This window comes from Doryrhamphus excisus, linkage group LG14 (genome assembly GCF_037039965.1).
Source record: "Doryrhamphus excisus strain RoL-2023G ecotype Guam linkage group LG14, RoL_Dexc_Guam_v1.1, whole genome shotgun sequence".
Classification (NCBI taxonomy): Eukaryota; Metazoa; Chordata; class Actinopteri; order Syngnathiformes; family Syngnathidae; genus Doryrhamphus; species Doryrhamphus excisus.
Genome location: NC_136370.1, coordinates 2,199,787 through 2,221,048, shown reverse-complemented (window position 1 = coordinate 2,221,048; position 21,262 = coordinate 2,199,787). Strand labels below are relative to the sequence as shown.

Genomic DNA, 21,262 nt, shown 5'->3' with positions numbered 1-21,262 from the left:
ACTCTACTACTCTATTAGTTCCTTAGTAACTACTCTAGATTTATGTGCCTTAGTTCCTCAGTAACTACTCTATTAGTTTCTTAGTAACAATTCTAGATCTACATGCCTTAGTTCCTCAGTAACTACTCTCAATGTATGTACCTAGGTTCCTCAATAACTACTCTACTACTCTATCAGTTCCTCAGTAGCTACTCTACCACTCTATTAGTTCCTTAGTAACTACTCTAGATTTATGTGCCTTAGTTCCTCAGTAACTACTCTATTAGTTTCTTAGTAACAATTCTAGATCTACATGCCTTAGTTCCTCAGTAACTACTCTCAATGTATGTACCAAGGTTCCTCAATAACTACTCTACTACTCTATCAGTTCCTCAGTAGCTACTCTACTACTCTATTAGTTCCTTAGTAACTACTCTAGATATATGTGCCTTAGTTCCACAGTAACTACTCTACTACTCTATTAGTTCCTCAGTAACTACTATCTATTAGTTCCTTAGTAACTACTCTAGATGTATGTGCCTTAGTTCCTCAGTAACTACTCTACTACTCTATTAGTTCCTTAGTAACTACTCTAGATATGTGCCTTAGTTCCTCAGTAACTACTCTACTGCTCTATTAGTTCCTTAGTAACTACTCTAGGTGTATGTGCCTTAGTTCCACAGTAACTACGCTACTACTCTAGTAGTTCCTTAGTAACTACTCTAGATATGTGCCTTAGTTCCTCAGTAACTACTCTACTGCTCTATTAGTTCCTTAGTAACTACTCTAGGTGTATGTGCCTTAGTTCCACAGTAACTACGCTACTACTGTATTAGTTCCTTAGTAACTACTCTAAATGTATGTGCCTTAGTGCCTCAGTAACTACTCTACTACTGTATTAGTTCTTTAGTAACTACTCTAAATGTATGTGCCTTAGTGCCTCAGTAACTACTCTACTACTGTATTAGTTCTTTAGTAACTACTCCAGATGTACATGCCTTAGTTCCTCAGTAACTACTCTACTACTCTAGTAGTTCCTTAGTAACTACTCTGGATGTACATGCCTTAGTTCCTCAGTAACTACTCTACTACTCTAGTAGTTCCTTAGTAACTACTCTGGATGTACATGCCTTAGTTCCTCAGTAACTACTCTTCTACTCTAGTAGTTCCTTAGTAACTACTCTAGATGTACATGCCTTAGTTCCTCAGTAACTACTCTACTACTTTATTAGTTCCTTAGTAACTACTCTAGATGTACATGCCTTAGTTCCTCAGTAACTACTCTACTACTTTATTAGTTCCTTAGTAACTACTCTAGATGTACATGCCTTAGTTACTCAGTAACTACTCTTCTACTCTAGGAGTTCCTTAGTAACTACTCTAGATGTACATGCCTTAGTTCCTCAGTAACTACTCTTCTACTCTAGGAGTTCCTTAGTAACTACTCTAGATGTACATGCCTCAGTTCCTCAGTAACTACTATATTTGAATGTATGTTATAGTAAAGTGAGACCCCTTTGCTTGTGTCATGCCCCTTTTATTTCAAATTGCTGACGTTTGCTTTTAGGGTCAAATGTCATCAAAGTCATATTTGCGGGTTATACTTTATTCTCCGTTTGCAGAGGTCGGCGTTTTTGCGCTGCAGTTCCCACGGCAAATCACGCACACTTTCTTTTAGAAAGATGGCTGCTTGTTTATTGACATTAATTGTGGCGGCTCTAATGTGAGGACCACTTGAAAAGCCTCGTTTGTGCTGAAAATAACCTCAGCTAATGAGTAGCTTGGCAAGGCCAAACGGGGCAGCGAGAGAGATGACATTTAAATGTCACGTTTTGGAGATGGCAGTAGAAGATCATCATCACCATCATCACCACCATCACCATCATCCTACTCTTCAATATGTGACTTTAGCAGCCAAGCAGGAAGTCGTAGTCCACACCATGCCAACAATAACAACAACAACAAAAAGTTTGCCTCAACTTGGATAACCCTAGCATTACTCGTGCACGCGGCCACATGGACGCGCGCCATAATAAGCAACTTGGTCACAGCCAAGTGGGAATAAAATGTCTTTAAATGACAGCTGTGAGTTCTGATTGGCTGTCAGCAGGCAGGACCACTTATGCCCCCACGCCCCCGCCCCCACCTCCCTCCTCCAAAACCCCCAAACCCCTCCTCACCCCCCCGCATATATGAGGACACCGCAGCTCCTTTTGGACTCATCTGCCGGACCGAGTCCAGCCGGGAGTCTCTCCACGTCCTTCCTGCAGAAGACACACCGAAGAGGAACCGCCTTTCGGCAGCACCGAGCCCGGTGAGTAGCACCAGCAGCGCCTCCTTGCTTTCCTTCTCAAAATGTTCCAATCCGATCCTAAACTTGTTGGGAATACGAAGGAAATGGCTGCTGAACGTGCGCGTGCGTTTGAGTGCACGTTTTTCACTTAGTTTAGCACAAAGTGGACGACCACCGGAAGTTCAGGATGTCAACAATATACAAAATAAAATAACCGATTACAGCGTAAAAAAGAGATCAGCAACCTACACGCTAAAATAACATTTAAGGAAGCCGAAATGATTAAAACCACTACAAGCAAACATGGTCAACAATTGAAAACTAAAAAATGTACTTTTTTGGACATGTAGACGTGTTGACTACTACCGGAAGTAAAGATGTAAACAATGAACATATTAAAAGAAGCGATGGACGTTTAACAAAGTAGAACAAAGTAGAGTAAGAAAACGAGGTGAAAAATATACAAAAATTGAAAATGAACGATAAAATAAAATTAAAATGTAAAGAAGTAAAATGTTTTACCATTGGAAAAAGATAACATTTCAGGAAGTAGAAAATCTAAATTACCGGAAGTTTGGGAAAATAAAAGACGGGACGAGATGGGTAGTAGTAATTAGTTACAAAATGAGAGATGATAAATGATAAACTATGCGCAAAGTAGAAGAAATAAGACTACCAATTACTGAGACCAACCACAAAAAATATTCAAGTACAAGATTTCAATGTCACAAAGTAATACAGTGAAAAGAAAAGAAATGTGAAGATGTCGACAAAATAAAACAAATTAAAACCACAAAAGTTGGAAAGTCAGAAGTCAACAAAAAAGATTTCCATCTACAATGTAACAAAACTTCAATTTTATCAACAAAAAGAGTCATGGAAGAACAAAATTGAAGAGATAATAAATCAGGGCCACAGTTAGAATGTTAGTGTGACGCATGTTTGAACAAAAGTTATAGTTGTTGATTTTTGGAGTTTTTATGTCTCCTGCAGGGAACAACTATGATGCTGCCCTTGTTGACCCTCCAGCTGGTGCTGGTGCCAGCTCTCCTGGTAACTTCAACTTCTACGGCTGCAGCATGTAAACTTGCAACAGGTTAACATGTGTGTGTGTGTGTGTGTGCGTGCATTTCAGGTGGCCGGTGAGGACTACTGGGACTCCTGGGGCGCATACGGACAATGCAGTCGAACCTGTGGCGGTGGAGTGATGATCAGAAGCAGACGTTGCATCACTCACAGGTATTATTATTATTATTATTATTGGTATTATTAATACTGTCATCGTCAACGTGTGCACTCAGATGACTGTTTGACTTGGACACGCTTCCTAACCACACTTGGACACCACCTGAACTATTTCTGTGGCGTTGCCGCCTGCTGTCTGCAGGAGAGGAATGAACATCTTTGCATGTACTGTATTTCTATCTGTCCATTTCCGGTTGACAGAAACCTCAAGTAAGGGAAGTAAGGGTAAGGGAAACCACACACCATTATTTTGGTTCTACGTGTGGCAAACGCTGCTTATTTCGAGGAAGATTTCTCTAAATATAAGTTTATTCACGGGTGGCCAATGAACTGAGCCACCCCTGTGGGTGTACTCTGCTTATTTTAAGGAATATCTCTGTAAATATTGGGATATACTGTATACAGATCATGAACTCATGCTCTTTATTTGAATAAAAAAAAGTCAAACTCCACTCATCAACCGTTTTATTAGATACGTCTGCACAAACTAATGCATCCCAAATGAATTACAGTAAAGTCTCGTTATATCGATATCGGTTAAAACGAATTACTACTTATTACGATACTATTTTCATTTCCCGGCAAATTTCTAGTCTTTTATGATATAATTAGTTCCGTTAGTACGATACCCGGTTATGATGATAATCCGGTTACTACGATGCCCTTTTCATCTCCCGCCAGCCAATTTGGTCTGCTTATATCGATACAAAAGCAGCTTAAATCAATCTTTGCTTAAGGATTTCAATACCAAAAAAGAACACGGCGAACGGCTGCTTCCAGTCAACTTTATTTTTCACACTTCCACCACCAGAGTGCAGCACACACAGCGGAAAACACCCGTCCCTCGCGCCTACCCCTCCGGGTGGCAACACCTTCCCTATCGATAGTTCCGGGGTGAATTATATTCCGGGGTGAATTATGTCCCGGTAACCGGTAATCACTACAGCGTAAGTTTATTTTTATTTACTGTAGTACAAAATTTATTGTAGTACAAAACCATGCTAGATACGCAATCCGTGAACTCAAGGAGAAAATTACATGCCATATCAAAGATCCGCCCACTTTTAATGCAGTTCGGCGTAGGATCGGATATATGGATAGTCCGGTTATATCGGTATTTTTTCCGACTCCCGAGAATATCGATATAACGAGACTTTACTGTATCTGTATATTTGTTCAACATTCTCATTATTAGCAGCCTTTTACCCACTCGTGCTTATGAGTCACTCACTAAGTGAATCGGGTACTTGATTCATTTGAATCACCCGCAGAAACTCCCGTCGTTTATTCATATATTAACCGGTGTCCTTTTTCATTTAGCAAGCAATAACAGGCTTGAGTAAGTAAACAAATGAACGAGACGAGTACCCGTGAGTCTTGATTTAGTTTTTTAAAAAAGTCGAGTTTTGAACATCTCGTTCATAACTCGCACATCGCTAATATGCGTCTTGTGTGATACTTTTATATCCTTCAGTATAGCAGCTAGCTTGCTAAGTAGCTAGTAGCCGGGTCACATTCCTTTCCAAAAACAAGTTTAATTACTAAATGTTCCCTTCTGGAAAAGTAGTAAAATATAATAATTATTTTCAACATAAGCTAGCTATTTGTCATAGTCGCTAATTGTGATGCTAATGTTTTTGGTACCAACAGAACCGATGGAGGACACAACTGCGTGGGACCAGAGAAGGCTTATCTCACATGTAACACTGAGGTAAACTGCAGTAAGCCGCTGTAGTATGAAGTAGAAGTACAATAGGAGTACATTAGATGTATTATTGTGTGTGAAAATAATTTAGCTGTATCTCCATCATCTCCATCCAGGACTGTCCAGAGGGATCCAGGGATTTCCGTGAGGAGCAGTGCTCGCAGTTTGATGGGGAGGACTTTAAGGGGACCCGGTACACCTGGTTGCCTTATTATGGAGGTGAGATATCAACAATAACGCCAAATCCCAGCTGAAAAGAGAATAAAATGAAAATAATGGCACAGGCGAGAACCCCTGTGAGCTGAACTGCATGCCAAAGGGAGAGAACTTCTTCTACCGCCACAAGGCCACCGTGGTGGACGGAACTCTGTGTCACCCTGGCCGCAGAGACATTTGCGTGGAAGGAGTGTGCAAGGTGAGACGTTAAGGTTTGCACCCCCTGACGGTGGCACGTCTTCTCGTGTCCTGACACGTGTGTCCTCATCATGTCTCGCAGCGTATGGGCTGTGATGACAGGTTGGAGTCTCGGCAGCAGGAGGACCCCTGCCTGCAGTGCGGGGGCAACGGACAGTCCTGCTCCGTGGTTAAGAGGACCTTCTCCGCGCAGTACCTGAGCCACGGTAGCAAGTTTGTCCTCAATTCGAAGACCTTGACGGACTTGAGCTGGCCTACAAACTGAGCTGCTGTTTTTTCCTCCGCCAGGCTACAACCAAATGTTCACCATCCCTGCCGGAGCCACCTCCATCAGTATCAGGGAGACCCTGCCCACACGCAACTACTTTGGTGAGTGCCAGTGCGGAAAGCGGGGAAATAAAAAAAAAAATATTTATGACTTTATGACAGTGGAGGAAGTTAGTGTTTCTGCTGCAAGTACGAAGCCCTTGCTAGCTGCTATCTAGCGCAGGGGTCTCAAACTCAATTTACCTGGGGGCCACTGGAGCTCGGGTCTGGGCAAGGCTGGGCCGCATCAGGTTTTCCAAAAAAAAACGCATTTATTAAAAACAGAAAAATATACAAACTTTTTCAGTGCTTTGGTTCCGATTTTCTACAATAAAAGTTCTGATAAAACATTCCACTGTTCTCAAATATCTTACTTTTTATTTTTCTACACAAAATAAGATGAAAAATAAATAAACAAATCAAGAATAAAGCAAATCAATCAATCAGTAATAAATAAATATAATAATAATAATAAAAAGTTAAGAAACCACATATAGTTGGTGGGTAGACAAATGATTTTTTTCAGATTAAAATGAACAAAGCATTATTAGAGCCCTGTAGACATGACAAAACACGACTATAGTCACATTTATACTCTTTTTATTTACAACATATTGCGCAACTGCAGGGTCTTGACACACATGCTAACTCGCAAACTAGACAGCTAGCGACCTAAACGTTAGCCTTCAAGTTATTTCCTTTCAACTTAAATAGCCAAAAACTTACCACTTCCACACAGATAGGGAGGATAACTATTAACAGTTATTTAACCTTTAACATGAACATGAATCAAACGTAATAATTTTTTCTGGGTACATGATACCATACAGCATCCATATCAAACTTGCGCGGGCCGCACTAACATTAAACTTTCATATCAAGGCGGGGGCCTCAAACTAGTGTCTTGAGACCCCTGGTCTTGAGACACATGCTAACTCGCAAACTAGACAGCTAGCGACCTAAATGGTAGCCTTCAAGTTATTTCCTTTCAACTTAAATAGCCAAAAACTTACCACTTCCACACGGATAGGGAGGATAACTATTAACAGTTATTTAACCTTTAACATGAACATTAATCAAACGTAATAATTTTTTCTGGGTACATGATACCATACAGCATTCATATCAAACTTGCGCGGGCCGCACTAATATTAAACTTTCATATCGAGACGGGGGCCTCAAACTTGTGTCCTGCGGGCCACATTTGGCCCGCGGGCCGCGTGTTTGAGACCCCTGATCTAGCGCATCCCTGTGCGTGATTAGCCCTGAAGAACCTGCGAGGAGAATACTACCTGAACGGCCACTGGTCCATTGAGTCGTCCCGGGCAACCAACATCGCCGGCACCGTGCTTTACTACCAGCGAGCTGCTGAGGGCGACTCTCACACTCCTGAAACCATCATCGGCCGTGGACCCACCACGGAACCTCTCATTGTGGAGGTAGGAGCGCCCCCGTTAAGATGTCTCAGGACCAGGAACCAGCACATTTTTGGAGTTGTTAGTAAATAACGATCTTTTCCCTTCTAGCTAATCAGCCAGGAGCACAACCAAGGAGTCCAGTACGAATTCTACGTTCCTGTGGGACGCCCCAGAGAGGGGTACACCTGGAGTTTCGGCTCGTGGTCCGCCTGCAGCAGCGAGTGTGGATCAGGTTGGGGGAAACACATTGCGGAAACGCTCTTAAATTCTTGTTGCTTTTGTCGTGACATTTGTCTTCCGTCACCAGGCTACCAGTCTCGAACTGTTTACTGCACCATGGACAACGAGGCCTCCCCCGACTACCTTTGCGCCTCCATGGCCCGGCCCGAGAGCAACAGGACCTGCAACGTTCATGCCTGCCCATCCACCTACAGGTGTGCATCTCCTCTGCAGGCGTTCCAGCCAACCCACGACATCGTGCGTCTTTCAGTGTTAAGCTGAAGCTGAATGAAACACCATATTGACCCTGAAAAATGGTAGTTTAAAAAGATAATAAAAAAGATAAATAAATGACACTAAGCAGTATTTGAAAAGTTTTGCTAACTAAAGCCAACTGTTTGAACCGGCACATCTCTAAAAATTTGAGCACACATCGATATTAGTATTTGTGCCTTGCTGTGTCCCAGCTGGAAAACCGGCCAATGGAACGCCTGCTCTGTCGGCTGCGGCGGCGGATCCCAGGTGCGCAGCGTCCACTGCAGCTACCACGATGGATCTGCCCCACGCACCGTCCAGGACGCCCACTGCGCCCGGTACTCCCAGGCCCCGGCCGCTACACAAAACTGCAACATGCACCGATGTGACGATTATCACGCGTCGAGACTGAACAAGGTGAGAGCCAACCGCTTGTCATGACTTCCTGTTTGTCATCTATGGTGTTGAACTACCGGGATAACTTAAGATAGGCTTTTTTACCAATAAGATAAGATAAGATATGCCTTTATTTGTCGCTCAGTGGGGAAATTTGCATTGCACAGCAGCAAGAGTACAGAATCAGTTAAGCAGTACAAAATACACAATATAGAAAATAAACAATATAAACAACCTAAGTATTAACAAAATCAACAGTTTTACCCAGAGTTATATACAAATACAGTATGTAGATCAGGGGTCTCAAACTCAATTTACCTGGGGGCCACTGGAGCTAGGGTCTGGGCAAAGCTGGGCCGCATCAGGTTTTCCAAAAAAAAAAAAAAAAACGCATTTATTAAAAAAAGAAAAATATACAAACTTTTTCAGTGCTTTGGTTCCAAAGCTCTGATAAAACATTCCACTGTTCTCGAATATCTTAATTTTTATTTTTCTGCACAAAATAAGATGAAAAATAAATAAACAAATCAAGAATAAATAAATAAAAGTAATAAATAAAAGTAATAAATAAATATAATAATAATAATATAACGGCAAATAATAAAAACTTAAGAAAAAAAATATTTTTTTTCAGATTAAAATGAACAAATCATTATTAGAACCCTGTAGATATGACAAAACACGACTATAGTCACATTTATACTCTTTTTATTTACAACATATTGCGCAACTGCAGGGTCTTGAGACACATGCTAACTCGCAAACTAGAGAGCTAGCGACCTAAACGGTAGCCTTCAAGTTATTTCCTTTCAACTTAAATAGCCAAAAACTTACCACTTCCACACGGATAGGGAGGATAACTATTAACAGTTATTTAACCTTTAACATGAACATTAATCAAACGTAATAATTTTTTCTGGGTACATGATACCATACAGCATCCATATCAAACTTGCGCGGGCCGCACTAATATTAAACTTTCATATCAAGGCGGGGGCCTCAAACTAGTGTCTTGAGACCCCTGGTCTCGAGACACATGCTAACTCGCAAACTAGAGAGCTAGCGACCTAAACGGTAGCCTTCAAGTTATTTCCTTTCAACTTAAAAAGCCAAAAACTTACCACTTCCACACGCATAGGGAGGATAACTATTAACAGTTATTTAACCTTTAACATGAACATGAATCAAACGTAATAATTTTTTCTGGGTACATGATACCATACAGCATCCATATAAAAAACTTACCACTTCCACACGGATAGGGAGGATAACTATTAACAGTTATTTAACCTTTAACATGAACATGAATCAAACGTAATAATTTTTTCTGGGTACATGATACCATACAGCATCCATATCAAACTTTACATTAAACTTTCATATCAAGGCGGGGGCCTCAAACTAGTGTCGGCCGCATGTTTGAGACCCCTGATGTAGATAATATGAAATATATGACGGTCTGTACACTATGAGATCTTGCTAGTGAGTCAATATGAGGCATTATAGAAATACTTCACATAGAACTTAATATTGCATTTAGAGCCTTAATATTGCACAATATTACAAAGGTTTTTCAAAATATATATAACTTCTTACCATATCTACAAAATATCACTGCATCCTTTCATTTTTCATTATTTGGCCCTTGGTAGAAAAAGTTTGTACCCCCCTCCCTTGCTAATTAATGTCTTATTATTACCTCATGCTTACATTAAATAAAACTGAACGATGCTTATTTTCACAACGCCATATCCTTTCTGTCGTCACCTGCTGACATATTTACAATTTCAGATCAGCTGGCACGTCAGCGAGTGGGGCCTGGTGAGTTTGCCGCCGTGCCGAGTTTGCCGCCCCCCCCGCCCCTTCGCTTGTGTTGCTTTTACCTAAAGATGCCGTTTGCTCCCCCCCCTCCACTCTCCTCAGTGCTCCAGGAGCTGCGGCGGAGGTTCACGAGAGCGTCAGGTGGCCTGCTCGGACCGCGAGGGCAAGCGCTACCCTGCCGAGCGATGCCACCCCCAGGCTCTGCCGGCTGCTGTGGAGAACTGCAACAACCAGCCTTGCTACCTCCCGCAGGGTGAGTAACTGGGGGTCGAGCCAATTTTTATTGGTTTTGTATGTCTTTTATGTACATTATACGTGAATTTAATTTGGGTTAAAAGCGGCAATAAAAACATACCCTATCATATTTTTTTTTCAGCCGTGCCCAGCTATGACGACCGCAGAGGATACCAAAGCCCCCGCACTGGCCTCCATCCTTACAAGCTGGAGCACGGCGGTGGGAGACCTTTTTTTATTTGCTCATCATTAGCTTGTTTTCACTTGTACTATGGTATCTTATGATCGCATTGCAGTGCTTTGCTATTGGCGCTACCATAAGTGGATACATGATTAGTAAATAATGCCGTTATGTCTTTAAAGCCTGTATGTTATTATTTAAAAAAACATATTTGCATGAGTGACTGGACCCTACACTCTTCCATAAGTGGGTCAAAAATCACCCATACTAGAATCAATGCCTTTTTGTGCCAATTTTGCCATTTTGGTTAGGAATAATCACTTGTATGATATTTAGTATTATATTTAGGACCACACAAGAATGATTTCATGTTAGAAACATCTTCATTTGTGTATCTTGTGTAGCTGTGTATCTAGCAGCCAAGGCATGGACGAGGAAACAAAAGAGTAATTCCCAACAATACATACAGTAATGTTAGCCAGCTAGTGTCAGCTAGTTATAAAGGAGGCTAATTTGTTGATACATACACAATATTATATAAAGATAATACTTGTTGTATTAGCACTTTATGTGTAAAATAATCTTCCTGACATAGTCTGTGTGGTCTATTCCATAGAAAATGCATGTGGGTCATTTTTGACCCACTTATGGAAGGTTGGGGTAGTAACACAAAAACAAAAAATTCTTAAAATGTATAAAAGGTAAGTTAAAAATTTGAATGGCATTATATCAAAAACATGTTTTTTGAGGAATACCTGGAATATAAAATGATAAAAAAATTTCACTATGAAGATATTTCAAGAAAACAACCTGACCGGGTCATTTTTGACCCACTTATGGAAGGTTGGGGTAGTAACACAAAAACAAAAAATTCTTAAAATGTATAAAAGGTAAGTTAAAAATTTGAATGGCATTATATCAAAAACATGTTTTTTGAGGAATACCTGGAATATAAAATGATAAAAAAATTTCACTATGAAGATATTTCAAGAAAACAACCTGACCAGGTCATTTTTGACCCACTTATGGAAGGTTGGGGTAGTAACACAAAAACTAAAATTTCTTAAAATGTATAAAAGATAAGTTAAAAATTTGAATGGCATGATATCAAAAACATGTTTTTTGAGGAATACCTGGAATATAAAATGATAAAAAATTTTCATTATGAAGATATTTCAAGAAAACAACCTGACCGGGTCATTTTTGACCCACTTATGGAAGGTTGGGGTAGTAACACAAAAACTAAAATTTCTTAAAATGTATAAAAGATAAGTTAAAAATTTGAATGGCATGATATCAAAAACATGTTTTTTGAGGAATACCTGGAATATAAAATGATAAAAAATTTTCATTATGAAGATATTTCAAGAAAACAACCTGACCGGGTCATTTTTGACCCACTTATGGGGTATCTAAGGGTTAGCTTAACAATTTTCAAACACAAAAATGGATAAATGATCTAAAATACAAAAAGACATGATGTTTACATTGGTCGCTAGGTGTCACTGTTATTGTAATGTTCGGTGAAACACACAAGCACCAGACCCGATTATCTCACAACAGGCCCAACAATCCCCAACACTGTTGTGGCTGTAACCCCCGATGTCACTTCCTGTCCGAGCCACCGTAACACATCAACACCATATACTAGTAAGAGTCTTATTTAGGTCTGAAATGGGTCTTAAATGTTTACTATATCAAGTAATATGAGTGTAAAAGTGACTTATAGGGGTGTTATTTCATATCTGGAGGGCTCTAATGATGATAGAAACCACATTTAGAAGGTAGTAAACAGGTTTTAGAAGTTCTAACTATGAAGACATTCTATTTATAAATAAGGAATCCCTTATTATGGTTGGGTCTGGAACCGATGAACCACGATCAAGCCAATAATCTTGATAATCTCTAATGATGCACATTGATTTAGCAAGTGTGGAAAAACGATGGAAGTTTGAAATACTTGGGAACCCTGTGATCACTACAGTAATTATCCCCGTGGGTGTGTTGCCATTCAAACATTTGAAGTGTTGCAGTGCTTTTACTGTTTCTGGCTTCTTCTCATAGACTTTTTTTCTCCTTCATCTCACCATAAGTGCTGCATATTTTTGCACTGTGGATTCTGTTTGTGTGACTGCTTTTAAATGACATGATTCTTAAAGTATATGCATGAAATGGGATATTTCTCATCCCCTCTTTGTTCTTCCAGGCGACCATAACAAGGCACGCCACTGCAGCGAGTCCTATTACGGCTGCTGCCCCGACGGCGTCGCCGAGGCTCTGGGCTACAACCATCATGGCTGCAACCAACCTGCTGTAAGCGGTACACTTGTATGTCTCTCAAAATTATCTTTTTAACTGTATTCCAAACACATTTTTGACCTTCACAGATGATATTAGTTGAAGGATTATATCGAAACTTCTTCCTGGTCAGCGTCGCATAGTAAAAGATGTGTGATCAAACAGTGCAGTGTGGTTAAATATGGTAATGGTAATGGTTTCATTTCATTTGAACATGCATCAGATTACAATTGAGTGCATCCCATAATCAGTTCCCAGTTCCACATGTCCAAAAGGAGTAGGAAGAAGCAAAAGGAGTAGGAAGAAGCAAAGCTTATTAAATCCTACCCCTCCATCTGGTACTTTTACAATCAATAACTGTTACATTTGTTCACTTCCTGCTTTCCATAATACAGTTTAATTTTATTTTATTTTATTTTATTTTATTTTATTTTATTTTATTGAATTGAATTGAATTGAATTGAATTTTATTTGATTTTATTTGATTTTATTTGATTTTATTTTATTTTATTTTATTTTATTTTATTTTATTTTATTTTATTTTATTTTATTTTATTTTATTTTATTAATAATGCACCTTGTACCGAAGTACTCGGTGATCTGAGCATCCAATGCCATAATGGGTACCATAGTAAGTGTCAATATAGTGATATATATAGCACATCATGACTGGTTCAAGACTCTTCATCCTTGTATTTAGCAAACATCAACTGCTATGTCAGCGAATAAGAAAACCAAACGAACAATTTACAACTTACTAAAAGCACTACAAATCTATCGGTCATTCATTCATTCAAAAATGAACGAATTAGCGAGAACGTCATGAGCCAAGTCAACCACAAACTATCTTTTGTCTTATGTTCCTCCTGTGTGCTCAGCTCATTACCTACCTGCCCTCTGAGAACGCCGTCGAGTGCCGCACCACCACCTACGGGTGCTGCTTTGACCGCGCCGCACCCGCTGCCGGCCCCAACGGAGAGGGCTGCCGCGACCCCCCCGCTCCCTGTAAGTCGTCGGCCTTGGCTGTAGACCTGAAAGAAGTGGAAAAACGTCAAGCTACAAACTTGAGACCAAATGACAAATGTTGTGTTTGTTTCCTCCAGACGAGCGCTCCATTTGCTCGCTGCCAAAAGCCGCCGGTTCTTGCGCCAGCTGGAGCGCACGCTACTTCTACGACGCCCTCACCTCAAAGTGTACCCAGTTCTGGTATGGAAGTTGCCATGGAAACAGCAACAACTTCGTGACGGAGGCCGAATGCCAGAAGGTGTGCGGAAACGGCTACAATGGAAACGGTGGAAATGGAAATGGAAATGGCGAAAACGGAAATGGCCGCTCCAACGGTAATGGTGGCAATGGAAATGGCCGCTCCAATGGTAACGGTTACAATGGCAATGGTGGCAATGGAAATGGAAACGGCTACAAAGGAAACGGTGGCAATGGAAATGGTCGCTCCAATGGAAATGGTGGAAACGGAAATGGCCACAATGGAAATGGCTATAATGGAAATGGCAACGGGAATGGCCACAGTGGAAACGGCCGCAATGGAAACGGAAATGGTGGCAATGGAAATGGCAACGGAAACGGCTACAATGGAAATGGAAACGGCCAAAATGGAAATGGTGGCAATGGAAACGGCCGCACTGTAAACGGAAATGGACACAATGGAGATGGAAACGGTGGCAATGGAAACGGAAACGGCCATAATGGAAACGGAAATGGCCATAATGGAAACGGAAACGGTGGCAATGGAAACGGCAACGGAAATGGTCACAATGGAAACGGCGACAATGGAAACGGTGGCAATGGAAATGGCTACAACGGAAACAGCCGCAATGGAAACGGCCGCAACGGAAATGGCTACAATGGAAATGGCAACGGAAACGGCCGCAATGGAAACGGAAACGGCAACGGAAACGGCCGCAATGGAAATGGAAACGGCCGCAGTGGCAACGGAAATGGCTACAATGGAAACGGCTACAACGGAAACGGCCAAAATGGAAACGGCAACGGAAATGGTCACAATGGAAACGGAAACGGCGACAATGGAAACGGTGGCAACGGAAATGGATCCAACGGAAACGGTTACAACGGCAATGGAAACGGCTACAATGGAAACGGAAACGGAAACGGTGAGCGCTCTAATGGAAACGGCTACAATGGAAATGGAAACGGAAACGGTGAGCGCTCTAATGGAAACGGCCACAATGGAAACGGTGTCAACGGAAACGGCTACAATGGAAACGGAAACGGCTACAACGGAAACGGTGAGCGCTCCAACGGAAACGTCCACAACGGAAACGGCGACAACGGAAATGGGCACAACGGAAACGGCGAGGGCTCCAACGGAAACGGTGGCAATGGCAACGGTGGCAACGGAAACGGCGAGCGCTCCAACGGAAACGGCAGAGCAGCTGCTAGCGCGGCCAGAAACGCCCACAAGGCCAGACTCTACCTGAAAGTGAAAAAGCCTTACTACGTCACCGCCGCTCAGCACCGCCTGGGAGGGAGGTAAGACCCGTAGCGGTGCAGCCCACAGCTAACAACACTCCCTGACCCCCCCAGAACCAGCCCCCAATTTGCCACCCTTTGTCATAACAAATGATCCTAATCCCGCCAATGGAGACAACCTGCTGTTGTTGAAATCATTTCACTCCCATTGATTCCTTTCTTGTGCTGCTTTGACCGTCCCCCAACGCTTGTGTCCCCTTCTTAAAGTTGACTTTTCTCACAGTGACTGTCCACCATGTCCTCACCACGCCCACCCGCCCTTGTGTGTGTTTGTGTTGTCACTGTGTTGTCACCAAATGAATAAAGGTGGTGCTGTGATGCTTATCTGTCCTCGTCCGAGTGTCGTCCCTGAACCTCCTTCATCATCGTGTTGTGTCTGGTGGCTGCATGCATCTTCACCGTCCTCGTCTTTCACCTCTCTGGACCTTCTGACGCCTTTATGCCTGCTTTGTCCCTCGGTAAAGTAGTGCATGAAGCGACTTTGCATTCTGATTCACTCCTCTTCTCCTTTTCCGTCCGCCTCTGATTCCACGTGCCAGTTTGACACTCGCCCCCGTCTCCATCGACAAGTCGGACCCGGCCTCCGTGGAGGCTCTGGTGGGGCAAACGGTGGTGCTGCCCTGCAGAGTCAAGCCGCCGTCATCGTCGTCCAGCATACTGGTGGAATGGAGGAGGGATGGCGCCGCACTGTCTTCCCGCAGGTCCGGATGGAAGTCATGATTCAATGTCTTGGTCTTACCTGCGTCTTACCTTTGTCGCCTTGTGGGCTCTTTCACTTGCAGACATCAGCAGCAGCCCAACGGATCGCTACTGCTCGGGCCTCTCAACAAGTCCGACTCGGGCTGGTTCTTGTGCGTGGCCACTAGGGAACGGGAGCGGGACCACCGCTACGTTTACCTCTCTGTCTCAGGTAACGCTAACGTTATTTACATTTGTATTTTCATATATAGATATTGATATGTAGAGATGGTTTATCTTATTAAATAAATCACAACTTGATATTTAGTTTGCTATTTTGTAGTTTGAAATATATATTTATAGTTTAGACCAGGGGTCTCAAACACGCGGCCCGCGGGCCAAATGTGGCCCGCAGGACACTAGTTTTTAGGCCCCCGCCTTGATATGAAAGTTTAATGTTAGTGCGGCACGCGCAAGTTTGATATGGATGCTGTATGGTATCATGTACCCAGAAAAAATTATTACGTTTGATTCATGTTCATGTTAAAGGTTAAATAACTGTTAATAGTTATCCTCCCTATCCGTGTGGAAGTGGTAAGTTTTTGGCTATTTAAGTTGAAAGGAAATAACTTGAAGGCTACCGTTTAGGTCGCTAGCTGTCTAGTTTGCGAGTTAGCATGTGTCTCAAGACCAGGGGTCTCAAGACACTAGTTTGAGGCCCCCGCCTTGATATGAAAGTTTAATGTCAGTGCGGCCCGTGCAAGTTTGATATGGATGCTGTATGGTATCATGTACCCAGAAAAAATTATTACGTTTGATTCATGTTCATGTTAAAGGTTAAATAACTGTTAATAGTTATCCTCCCTATCTGTGTGGAAGTGGTAAGTTTTTGGCTATTTAAGTTTAAAGGAAATAACTTGAAGGCTACCGTTTAGGTCGCTAGCTGTCTAGTTTGCGAGTTAGCATGTGTCTCAAGACCCTGCAGTTGCGCAATATGTTGTAAATAAAAAGAGTATAAATGTGACTATAGTCGTGTTTTGTCATGTCTACAGGGCTCTAATAATGCTTTGTTCATTTTAATCTGAAAAAAATCATTTGTCTACCCACCAACTATATGTGCTTTCTTAAGTTTTTATTATTTGCCGTTTTATTATTATTATTATTATTATATTTATTTATTTATTACTGATTGATTGATTTTCTTTATTCTTGATTTGTTTATTTATTTTTCATCTTATTTTGTGTAGAAAAATAAAAAGTAAGATATTTGAGAACTTGTAGAAAATTGGAACCAAAGCGAATTTTTTTTTTTTTTTGGTTTTTAATAAATGCGTTTTTTTTTTTTTTTTTTTTTTTTTGGAAAACCTGATGCGGCCCAGTCTCACCCAGACCCAAGCTCCAGTGGCCCCCAAGTAAATTGAGTTTGGAACCCCTGGTTTAGACACTATTTCAAAAACCTTTTGAAGGGGTGGGGCATGATCATCACAATAACCAGTTAGGTTTTGGTGCAGGTCTGGATAAAGGTGCACATTTTTTCAAATCACACAATACTACAACATATATTTGGAATCAGTGAAGTGGTGCTGATCCAAATTAGGATTGTCCTGAGGCTATGCTAACCGTATGTGTGTTCCTAGAAGGCTCGTCTGAGGCGCTTCCCACCTCCCTGCCCACAGACGCCCCCTCCCCAAGGTGAGAATCGAACACGTCTCACATGTTAATGAGGCAGCACATCCCTAACCGTTTCTCCTTGTCAGCTTCAGCATCGAGCGGTCGTCCTCATCATCGCTGGAGACGCGAGCGGGCCAAGCGGCCAGACTGCCTTGCGGCATCGTCCCCGCGTCTGCTCTCAAGTCCGTCAGCATTGAATGGACGCGAGACGGACGCACCCTGAGCGACTCCAGGTGAGCCGTTATTGTTTCAGGTTCTTTGAGGTTCATTTTAACGTTGTGCCAAAATGTGGCAGAAGGTTCACCCACCAGTCAGACGGCGCCCTCCTTATTGAGCCAATCAGGATCGAGGACGCTGGCGTGTACACCTGCACCGCCTCCACACGCCATCAGCTGGAACAGAGACGTGTCCAACTCAGAGTTCAAGGTGATCACATCGCTATTAAATATGGTTCCATATTTATCATTACATTTTACCTCTACTATGTTTGTATTGTTGTAGTACTATCGCAGTAGATTCACGCTTTTCACAGATGTTACTTTCTGGGAACACCAGTGAATGGCGAAAATATGCAAATAATAATTTGAATTGGCTCAAAAAAATAAAAAATGTGCAAATTTCAGCATTTTCAAGCATAAAAATCTGCATTCAAAATGTTGCGATGATATGTAGTACTCCTCACTGCTCACTAGATGGCAGTAATGTTGCTGTAATGCAGGGGTCTCAAACTCAATTTAGGCTGGGCCGCATCAGGTTTTCCAAAAAAAAAAAAACGCATTTATTAAAAACAGAAAAATGAATAAACTTTGCTTTCCGATTTTCTATAATAAAAGCTCTGATAAAACATTCCACTGTTCTCAAATATCTTACTTTTTATTTTTCTACACAAAATAAGATGAAAAATAAATAAATAAACAAATCAAGAATAAAGAAAATCAATCAATCAGTAATAAATAAATATAATAAAAAAAATAATAAAAAGTTAAGAAACCACATATAGTTGTTGGGTAGACAAATGATTTTTTTCAGATTAAAATGAACAAAGCATTATTAGAGCCCTGTAGACATGACAAAACACGACTATAGTCACATTTATACTCTTTTTATTTACAACATATTGCGCAACTGCAGGGTCTTGAGACACATGCTAACCCGCAAACTAGAGAGCTAGCGACCTAAACAGTAGCCTCCAAGTTATTTCCTTTCAACTTAAATAGCCAAAAACTTACCACTTCCACACGGATAGGGAGGATAACTATTAACAGTTATTTAACCTTTAACATGAACATGAATCAAACGTAATAATTTTTTCTGGGTACATGATACCATACAGCATCCATATAAAAAACTTACCACTTCCACACGGATAGGGAGGATAACTATTAACAGTTATTTAACCTTTAACATGAACATGAATCAAACGTAATAATTTTTTCTGTGTACATGATACCATACAGCATCCATATAAAAAACTTACCACTTCCACACGGTTAGGGAGGATAACTATTAACAGTTATTTAACCTTTAACATGAACATGAATCAAACGTAATAATTTTTTCTGTGTACATGATACCATACAGCATCCATATAAAAAACTTACCACTTCCACACGGTTAGGGAGGATAACTATTAACAGTTATTTAACCTTTAACATGAACATGAATCAAACGTAATAATTTTTTCTGGGTACATGATACCATACAGCATCCATATGAAACATTAAACTTTCATATCAAGGCGGGGGCCTTAAACTAGTGTCCTGCGGGCCACATTTGGCCCGCGGGCCGCGTGTTTGAGACCCCTGCTGTAATGTTTGCAGGCTTCTCAAACACAAACTACTTTTGCGGGAGTAGCCCACCGCAAACTAAAATTCAACTCACTTCCTGACTTCACTCGACTGCAACGCACACACGATTATGTCTACTCGCTCTTCTTGTGTACAATCTTTGGCTGTTAAATAGACCTACTGTAGATTCTACTGTATGTTTTTGGACAAGACACTCAGTCGTCCATTTAAGCAAAGACCTCAGAGGTGCTGCAATGTCACACTTTCACCGCTAGATGTCCCCTGTAAGATTAAATATAACGTTTCTTCCACCTTTACATGTTCATGGTGCAGCTGACCTGCGAATCATCACAGCTCCTACCAACGTCCAGGTCCTTGAAGGCAGCACAGCACAGCTGCCCTGCGTGGTGTCAGGAGACAACGTCAGCATCGGCTGGTCCAGGTACAAAGCAGCACCTCGGCCTCAGCCCAAATACCCAAACATGTCTTCTTCTCTTTTTACAATCTCTCTGAACGTAGAAACGGCGTTCCGGTGCGTCCGGACGGGCGCAACGTCCACGTGTCGTCTGACGGCAGCCTGATCCTGAATAACGTGCACATGTTGGACGAAGGCACCTACACGTGCAACGCCTATACCGGCATCTACTCTGTGAGCGCGTCGGCCGACATAAAGGTTGCTAAAGACACGCAAGCAGGTGGGAGCGCTCGTTAGGTCCTCCGGTCAGACGGACTTTCCAGCTTTTGGGAATTGAGTAACTATAATTTCAATGCAAAATAAGAATTTGAAATTTTTTTCAATTTTTTTTTACCCCACTGTAAAATACGAATATATGGTTCATGCTAAATGGCGTTCTTTCCACATCGCAGGCGTAGAGGCGGTCTCAGAGTGCGTGGACCAGCCCCATCTGGCCAACTGCCAACTGGTCGTCTACACCCGCCTTTGCTCCAATGAGTACTACGCCAGCTTCTGCTGCGCCAGCTGTGCTCGCCTGACGCAGAGCAACGACAGGTTTGGTCCCCTGGGCTGACGCTTGTACTGGTATATATTTATATATTTTATACCCTCTTATACATCGCTAAGCTCCACTAGTGGGACCCGGTTACAAGGTTTCACATCGAATGATTTGTTGTCACTGGCCACTTGGGGGTGCTCTTCAGCAAACATGGCTCCCTACCGTCCCAAACTCAAACTTTACCTGGGGGCCACTGGAGCTAGGGTCTGGGCAAGGCTGGGTTTTCAAATCAGGTTTTCCAAAAAAAAAAAAAAAAAAGTTTATTAAAAACAGAAAAATATACAAACTTTTTCAGTGCTTTGGTTCCGATTTTCTACAATAAAAGCTCTGATAAAACATTCCACTGTTCTCAAATATCTTAATTTTTATTTTTCTACACAAAATAAGATGAAAAATAAATAAACACATCAAGAATAAAGAAAATCAATCAGTAATAAATAAATATAATAATAATAATAAAACTGCAACTAATAAAAACTTAAGAAACCACATATAAATTATTTTTTTCAGATTAAAATGAACAAAGCATTATTAGAGCCCTGTAGACATGACAAAACACGACTATAGTCACATTTATACTCTTTTTATTTACAACATATTGCGCAACTGCAGGGTCTTGAGACACATGCTAACTCGCAAACTAGAGAGCTAGCGACCTAAACGGTAGCCTTCAAGTTATTTCCTTTAAACTAAATAGCCAAAAACTTACCACTTCCACACGGATAGGGAGGATAACTATTAACAGTTATTTAACCTTTAACATGAACATGAATCAAACGTAATAATTTTTTCTGGGAACATGATACCATACAGCATCCATATCAAACTTTAAACATTAAAC

The 21,262-nt window shown here is 41.4% G+C and overlaps 1 protein-coding gene across 1 annotated transcript; it reads left to right on the top strand.

Annotated features, from left to right (window-relative positions):
* The first annotated feature begins 2,179 nt into the window (after nt 1-2,179).
* On the top strand, nt 2,180-20,607 carry paplna (papilin a, proteoglycan-like sulfated glycoprotein). The gene is made up of 22 exons (XM_078796202.1): nt 2,180-2,293; nt 3,266-3,325; nt 3,408-3,511; nt 5,168-5,228; nt 5,339-5,441; nt 5,507-5,637; nt 5,719-5,842; nt 5,925-6,005; nt 7,206-7,381; nt 7,469-7,592; nt 7,668-7,794; nt 8,047-8,251; nt 13,643-13,769; nt 13,868-15,257; nt 15,794-15,973; nt 16,055-16,182; nt 17,591-17,642; nt 17,708-17,854; nt 17,917-18,047; nt 19,742-19,850; nt 19,928-20,103; nt 20,276-20,607. Exons 2-22 carry the CDS (start codon nt 3,275-3,277, stop codon nt 20,434-20,436), a joined length of 3,888 nt encoding a protein of 1,295 aa, XP_078652328.1. The 5' UTR covers nt 2,180-2,293; nt 3,266-3,274; the 3' UTR covers nt 20,437-20,607.
* The last annotated feature ends 655 nt before the right edge of the window (nt 20,608-21,262 follow it).

Excerpts from the sequence above, each read along its gene's own strand:
- paplna (XM_078796202.1), top strand. The coding sequence starts at position 3,275 with ATGATGCTGCCCTTGTTGACCCTCCAGCTGGTGCTGGTGCCAGCTCTC. Across the intron at positions 5,442-5,506 it reads CTGGTTGCCTTATTATGGAG|GCGAGAACCCCTGTGAGCTG; the intron begins GTGAGATATCAA and ends ATAATGGCACAG. Across the intron at positions 5,638-5,718 it reads GCGTGGAAGGAGTGTGCAAG|CGTATGGGCTGTGATGACAG; the intron begins GTGAGACGTTAA and ends CATGTCTCGCAG.